Below are 8,017 nucleotides of genomic sequence, written 5' to 3' on the forward strand. Positions count from 1 at the left end.
TTGTCCATTTACAAGAACCTCTTTTTTTTCCAATTTCTACACACAGTAAGTTGTAACATACAAATGAAAATCCAGAATGTGACAGTTGACACCAAGAACTTTCGGCTTTAGGTTTTCAAGAACAGAACTTGGAAGGGAGCAGGCATCTTGTCCACATAATTCACATTTGCATTATTAATGGAAAATCTAATTAGAATCCAATCAGTGGGATTTGATCTAACTAATGTCCATCAAGGATTACAATATAATTCTGTGGATCCTTAGAGAAAATGGACAATCACAATTTGTCAAAAAGATGATGATTTCCATGCAACTTTGTGTTGAATGGCCACCATGGTCGTGGTCCTAGTTGGAAAAGGATTCGAGTTATTGAGCTGTTGGGTTGATTTATAAATTGTCGGGTCAAATCAATATATTGTTTTTATCCAAAACAATATTATTATAGCTTTTTATTTTTATTTTTTTAATATTTATCATGATATAATTTGAATAAAATTTAGGTAAAATAATTATATCATAAATCATCTTAGTTGAGTGAGTTTAATTAGATAAAAAAAAAATTAAAACAATACTAGTATAGCTATTTTATTCAAAATAGCTATAAAAGAATCTACTGTATTTATCCATAACAACATCATTAAAGCTATTTTACTTGTTTTCTAATTTTGAGTTTTTTTATAAAAAAAAAAAATAATGTCATATTTTTTATTTTTCAAAGAGTATTTTAAATAATTTTTTATTTAAAAAATATTAAATTAATATTTTAGATATTTTATTATTATTATTATTTCACCATATGAATGTTAGAAATAAATAACAATTATAAAAAAAATATTTTAATATATTTTTAATTAAAAAATAATTTAAAAAAACACTATGCATTATCATGATAGCTATGATTGACCTAGCTTTGATTCTCCATGAGTAAGGAGAAAGCTTGATATAATAATATTATGACAAGTTTAATTAAATGCTTAATTATATCTTCCATAATTCTTTCTTTCTATTTGTCAATGTGAAGTTAAGAGATTAAGAAGGGTTTAGGCACACCAACCAGGGTAGTACCTCATCAATAATTTGAAAAATTGAAAAGTAATATTGTTCATAAATAATTTACTAACCTCACAATTGATTTCTATTCTATCCACACCACATTAAAAAAAAAAAATTGATAGAATAAACTTAACAAGTAAACCCATGATTAGAATGAACTAGTTAAAATTCTATTTTATTTTAAAAAAATTTCTTCAAAACTATATTTTTTTTATGAATTGAGCTAATTTATCTAACATTTAACTCATGTTTTGATTTGATTCATGAATTAAATTTTAATATATATTTAATATTATGATATATAGTATTTTTTTAAAATGTTTTTAATTTAAAAATACATTAAAATAAATTTTTTTATTTTTAATAACAGAACATCAAAACCATCATAAACACTAAAAAAATACCAATTTAATAACTTTTTCAAATCAAACATATTTTTAAAATATATTCAAAAACAATTTTAAAAATAAAAACAAATATTACCGATCTATAAATCAAAATGAATGATGCTAGGTAGTACCTCAAATCAGTGGTGGGGAGAACTCGATACTCCTAATTAAGAAATCAGATTTGATAAAGACTTTAATTTTTCTATTATCAAACAACATGAAAGACCATTATTTTGAGGTTGCTTGCAAGCATGGTTCATGGTTTTTCATTTTGGGTTGTGGCCATGCTTCTGTCCAAGAGGAAAAATAAGAGAATTAAAAGGCCAAAAAAATAAATAAAAAGAAAGAGCAAGGATATGGCAATTAAAAAGAAGAATAAAAAAAAAAAATGAAAAACCTCTCCATGGCGTCTCTTTCATTTTCGAAGAGGGAGAATAATTGCGGCGTCAAATTGCCACCCACCCAAGCGTGAACAAGCCACGTAAAAGAGGGCGGCCACCTCTTGGATAAAATTGTGTTTGGTCCTTAGAAATTGACTTTTTGTCAATTCACCTCCTTAAACTTCTAACTTTTTTATCAAATTTAGGCCTTTCCCAACCACTCTCATTTACCAAGGGGGTGTTTGAGAAGGCTGTAGCTATTTTTTATTTTTAAGAAATCATTTTTAATATTAGGATATTAAAATAATTTATATTAAAATTTTAATTTTAAATAAGAAAAATCTTAATTTTCCACGAAATGTCATTTGAAACATGATTTACTTGTATAAATATCAATAGAAATTTGGACATGAGGGGGGGGGTGTGGTTTTAGGTTTTTCATCCAATTAAGTTCATTTTAGATTTGGGGATTTTTAATTATAATAAGATAGTTTTTCATAATTATAATATAATAATTAATAGATTATATAAAAATAAATATGAATTCGTGTATATGTTAAATTTTAGTATAGCTCTAATGCGTAGTTTAATATAAATAATAAAAAAAATCAAATAAAAACTATAAATTCACTGTAAATCATAAGTAAGGTCCACAACTTACAAGGGTCAAATTGTTAAGAAATAAAGTAGAAAGGCTGATTTAGAAAAGTACTAGACATTGAGGGATTGTGTCCTCAAAAGTGGTTCGTTCCCATTTAACGCGTGCAAGGACACGCTGGTCTCCATTCAAAAACCGAAGCAAAGAGAAAGAGAGGAAAGATTCCCACTTTGGCTTCTCCTCTTCTTCTTCCATACCTTTTAACTTCCTCTCCCTGTACTGTCGGCCTTTGTTGGTTTCTAAGCCGCCATACAAAGAAATATTCAGTTGTTCTCTGAGAGAAAGAGAAGTATAAGTTTTTGTTTCATTAGAGAGAGAGTGCAAAAACATGAATGAGAAGGCTAATGTTTCGAAAGAACTTAATGCAAAGCACAGAAAGGTCTCTTCTTTAGTTTCTTTTCTCTCTGTGTTGATGTCTTGCTTCTTTTTCTTTGTTGGGTTTGGAATTATAACTTTTTTCTTAGATAAAGTCTCTGTCTTGTATTTGTTTTTAGATTCATTTTAGTAAAAGTTCATTTGGTTTGCTTATGTTTTACTAGATCTTATGTGTCTTGGTCATTTACAGGAAAGGCATGGTTATATTTAATCTGTTTTTTTCATTGCACTTGTCTGAAATTACGTTCTTTTTCCACAATTTGAATTGGTTTTTCTTCAAATTAAAAACATGGAATGAAATCTGTTTTGAGTTGTCTTAGTTTCTTTTGTTTTTGGATTGTTTTTACATTGAATGTTTTGTTAATCATGTATGCTAAAAAATGAGCCAATAAAGAAAGAAACTTTTTAAAAAATCATAACATAGCTGTCGAAAGTTTATGGTCGTGCGGAGGCTGACTAAAATTAAAGGGTCATGCTGTCTGTAACTAGACAACTGTTGCTGAGTTGTTGGTTTTTGCATTATGGATTTTGTGCAATGAACACCTGTGGGGCTGTGTTTCTTTCCTCTTTTTCTTTTTTTGTTAGATATCATATCCATGTTGTGTGGTATTTGGAATTAGTTGTAGTTTGCTGTACAGTTGTAGACTCTTATTTTATTGAAGTTGTTAGTGTTCTATCCACCTGCCTCATGCCATTAGCATAGAAGTCAATGATAATTTTTACAAATTGAAAAAGTTGATAAAAGTAAGATGCTTACAAATTAATAAAGTCAATGATAATTTTCGAAATATAATGTGGACTGTTCTCCGCAAAATCCAAAGCAAAGCTCTGCGATTGTTGCTTCAACTTCTCTTTAACAGCAGGCATTATGGCCTTACAGATAACTTTCTTGGATTTATTAACTCGGATTCTGTTTTCTTTAGCTTGTGATTTAAAATGAAATTCTCTTTTGTGGTTATTTTGATTGCAGATACTGGAAAGCCTCCTTAAATTACCGGAGAATCGAGAGTGCGCTGACTGCAAAAGCAAGTAGGTATCTAAGCGCAGTACATATTGTGTATAAGAAACAATGCAGGTTTTCAAAGTGCTGACCTTTTTCTTGTTACGCCAATGTTCCTATCAGGAACTGGCTTTTTAGTAGTATACTGCAATATATGGGTTCGAGGATTTATGATTTGCAATGCTGTCTCATTTTCTATACAGAGGGCCTAGATGGGCTAGTGTGAATCTAGGAATCTTCATATGCATGCAGTGTTCAGGTATCCACAGGAGTCTTGGAGTACATATATCAAAGGTGGAGCATTTTATTCCATTAAAATCATGTATATCTTCTCTTTTTTTTCAAGTGAAGAGTGATGCCCATCCCGAGATTCAGTTTGCAACTATTCATGCATACATCTACAATGTGCTTATTCAGCTCCTTTATGTCCCTGACACAGGTTAGATCAGCCACTTTAGACACATGGCTTCCAGAGCAGATTGCATTTGTCCAATGTAAGCATGATTTTTAATTCTCTAAATTGTTTACCTTTTGATTTTTCCAAGTTGCATCTGAGATCAGGTTTTTGTTTCTTGTTTTCCACAGCTACGGGGAATGAGAGATCAAATAACTACTGGGAAGCAGAGTTGCCTCCTAATTATGACAGAGTTGGCATCGAGAATTTCATTCGAGCAAAGTATGAATTTTTCACACTGCTTTGTCCATATCATTAGTTTTCTACCTGATGTTGAACTTAAGGATGCTTATGTTATATGTTAGATATGAAGAGAAGAGATGGGTTCCAAGGGATGGAAAAGCCAAATCACCTTTGAGGGTGAGTGGAGAGCGGACCTCAATTTATAGACCAGAACCAAGAAGTAGTGGGCATGGCCGAGTGAATGACACTAACCATGGTTCTGAGGAGAGAAGAATTACTCGTCCACCCATTACAAATGACAGTAATCCTGCTTTGAGAAGCTCCACTCCGGCTCCTATTAAAGCTTCCACACCACTGCCTGTTAAAGCATCCACTCCAATGCCTGTTAAAGCATCTCAACCGGTAGGTACATTTTTGCTTCCTCTTTGCCTTTTTTCCACATGCAACAGTCCATTTCCCTTCTCCCTTCCAGTACCATTTCAATTAAGTGTATATATTATGTATGAACCAAACAAAGGAAAATCATAATACACACATGTCAAGGTATTTATAGCGCGCATATATTTTGCTTTGCATGTCCCTACTGTTAAGAGTTTTGTGCAATAATTAAAATCGATGCAAGTTGTTAAACTGGGGTTGCATTTCTTTTATTATTATTATTTTGAGTGCTGAGAAGGTAGGGACATTTTGCAGACGTATTGGGAAACAACTATTTGTCCAATTTCTTGAGATCTCGTGAAAATATATAAAGATTAAAAAAATTAGGAAGATAATTTGTATCGATTATCAACGGATTGATACAGTTATGAACAGTTGATTCCATTTGGGGTTTAATTGAAGAACCATCTGATTGTTAGAGGTCTGACCAGTCAATTGCAGTAGAGTTGGAGAGGAATGGCCTATCGTGCTTTTCCTTGTGTGTCATCATGTCTGTTTAACATGCACGGTAATGTGTTGCTTTGGCTGCTAGCCCTGCATTCAACTAAACTAACAGACTGTGCAAACAGGCGGCACGTGATACCAAACCACAAGAACCTGTACGGAAGTCAGCACCAGCAGCCCCAAAAGTTGAATTAGAAAAGAAGGAAGAAAGTGCAACTAAAGTTGTAACACCGCCAAAAGTTGATTATGCAACTGAACTTTTTAATTTGCTTTGCATGGATGATTCTAGGGAGAGTAATTCCACGACTCCTGCTCATGATATTGGATGGACCGGTTTAAAAGGTGAGTTTTTGCTCCTGATAATTTTATATAAGAAATTATCGACATTGAGATGCTCTTTTCCCATTTTTTCCTGGTTTCCCAGTTCCATAATTGTCAAAGAATCTTGCAGCTGCTGAAGTAAAATCAACACCAGAGAGAAGTGTTACATCAAATTTTATTGAAAGCATGACACAACCAAACTCAACTTCACCTCCTTTAGAGAAACCCCTAAAGGATTCAAATAATGATCCTATGAACCTCTTCAACAAGGTATGTATTGTGAAAAAAATGTCTGCATTGAAAAATTTTAGAAGCATGATTAAATGTGGACAGGGTATTGTGGAAGAAAAAAGATTCAATTCGGTGATCATATGATAAAAAGTTGTGAAGAGCTGTGTGTGAGTGTGAGTGTGCATCACAAAGCTATCATGGCAGAGGATTATAAGCAACACTATTTTTTGGTCATCTATGGCATATATGTTAGCTTCACAATTGGCTGTTCTGACTAGAAAATAGGGGTGAAGGTGTCTTTGTAATTTTTTGTTAAGACAGATCGCTAGTAAAGTTTCAGTGTCCCTAGTTTTATATCATTTGATAAAATGGAATATGGAAGGTGGCATTATGGCATCTTTGATGACAACAGTCCATTTGTGCCATTAGTAATTTTCTTCTAGTCCTTTTCTTGCGTAAAAGTGATTCATGTTCATCTTACCATTTTGTTTGTGGATTATGCACAGTCCAGTATGGTTTCTCCATTTTCCGTCCATCAACAGCAACTTTCAATGTTATCCCAACAACAACAATTCCACATGACTGCTGCAGCAAGGACTGGTGGTGGATCCCAAACTGTTCCTGCCAATGCACATAGACCCAGTTCCAATGGTATTCACTTACCTGCTCAGAGTTGGGGAAGCTATGGCTATCAAGTTCCTGGGATGGTGATGCCAAGCACTTATCCACAGACATATATTCAGGTTGAGCTTTGAAGTGATTTCCCCATACCTTTTTATTTTAAAACTCGATCTCTCATCTATTATTGTTTTCTCGCACCAGATGGGAAGCAGCCAACAAACCTATTCAGCAGGGAATTCAATTAATTTTCCAATATCAAGGTAGAAAATGAGGACTCTGGTGCAGTCATTTATTTATTGCTGAATTCTTTTTTAGTGCATAAATCCCAAGTATAGATCTTTCTGCGTTTGGTTCTTAGAGCATTATGTTTCCAAATTCAAGTTCTCAAGTTATTTTAAGTGATGAAATCAGCTAGTTAACAGTTTAGAGTTGACATAGGCAACACTGAGAGTGGTCAAAACCTGAAGCAAAACAATCATGTTGCCACAGAATGAGGGTTATGCCCTCCGGTTGAAGTATCAGTGGCCCCATCTTTCATGGCTAACAGATTGGAGAAGAAACACAACCTATTTCCCAGCATGCAGTCCAGAATAAAGTTCGGATTTGGTTACGAAGCATGCAATGCATTCCATTGACCATCATAGCATTAAAATGTGGCTGTAAAGTTACCTTTCGCAAGTAGCCTGATGAAACTGGAAAGTCTTGAAAAACCTATCGTTGTAGGTATAGATGTTGGCATTCTTTAATCTTTCATTCAAAGAAAAATGCCTGTTAAATGGGTCTGATACTTGCATGTTTTGTAAGGTCTGGTTTGCCTCGGACACTTGAAAATTAATTCTTGTGAATTATATGCAGCACTTATAGGCCAGGGCCAGTAGCTCCTATCAATGGCATGACAAACTCTAATCCAACTATGCCTCCTCCAGCATTCCCTGTTGCTCCAACTCAGCCCGCAGGATACTTCGATCTCTCATCATTGGCACAAGGGATGTATACAAAGCGGTGATGGATTGCCTCGACATTCGTTCTCACATAAAATCTGTTAAATCATAGGAAAATTCTCTTTCGTATTAATTGGCATGAACTCTTCCAATTTCTTGTTGGGGGTCACTGCTGTGGTTTGTATTTATTTGTATTGTTGTCATCATTGGTTTAGTAAAGTCGGTTCATATTGAATAACTTGTTTTATGATCTCCTGCCATTTCTTACATCAAGGTTCCCAAACTCCTGCAGTTGGTTAACATGCTCGGATTTGGAATCATAAAGCAACCTCCGGACCTGCGTACATGCTTGAATGGCACTCAACTCTGACAGGAACTTGAGCTTTCGACTTTCTAGTCAGTTTCTAATTGGCTATGGAAACCTTTTTTTTCAGAAATGGAATATGAATTTACCAGAAAAGTATCAGTCCTTTTTCTTTAAGTCTTCCATGCTGGTTCCCGAGCATGTATCCATTTCCAATCCCAAACT

General features: G+C 33.7%; 1 protein-coding gene across 4 annotated transcripts; it reads left to right on the forward strand.

Moving 5' to 3' along the window:
• The first annotated feature begins 2,623 nt into the window (after positions 1-2,623).
• LOC105138773 (probable ADP-ribosylation factor GTPase-activating protein AGD5) lies at positions 2,624-7,755 on the forward strand. 4 transcript variants are annotated; one of them, XR_844847.1, is made up of 12 exons: positions 2,624-2,859; positions 3,826-3,884; positions 4,059-4,149; positions 4,295-4,349; positions 4,441-4,531; positions 4,615-4,894; positions 5,500-5,716; positions 5,826-5,965; positions 6,433-6,669; positions 6,749-6,807; positions 6,986-7,270; positions 7,403-7,494. XR_844847.1 is itself a non-coding variant. In XM_011044969.1 (11 exons), the coding sequence occupies exons 1-11, from the start codon at positions 2,813-2,815 to the stop codon at positions 7,551-7,553; spliced, it is 1,431 nt and encodes a 476-aa protein (XP_011043271.1). In that variant the 5' UTR covers positions 2,624-2,812; the 3' UTR covers positions 7,554-7,755. The 4 variants fall into 4 exon arrangements, 3 of the variants coding, with proteins under 3 accessions (XP_011043271.1, XP_011043270.1, XP_011043272.1); XM_011044969.1 differs by lacking the exon at positions 6,986-7,270 and having other exon boundaries at positions 3,826-3,888; positions 7,403-7,755; XM_011044968.1 differs by lacking the exon at positions 6,986-7,270 and having other exon boundaries at positions 7,403-7,755.
• Positions 7,756-8,017: the final 262 nt, after the last annotated feature.

The sequence above is a fragment of the Populus euphratica genome, unplaced genomic scaffold (assembly GCF_000495115.2).
Source record: "Populus euphratica unplaced genomic scaffold, PopEup_1.0 scaffold159.1, whole genome shotgun sequence".
NCBI classification, from domain to species: Eukaryota; Viridiplantae; Streptophyta; class Magnoliopsida; order Malpighiales; family Salicaceae; genus Populus; species Populus euphratica.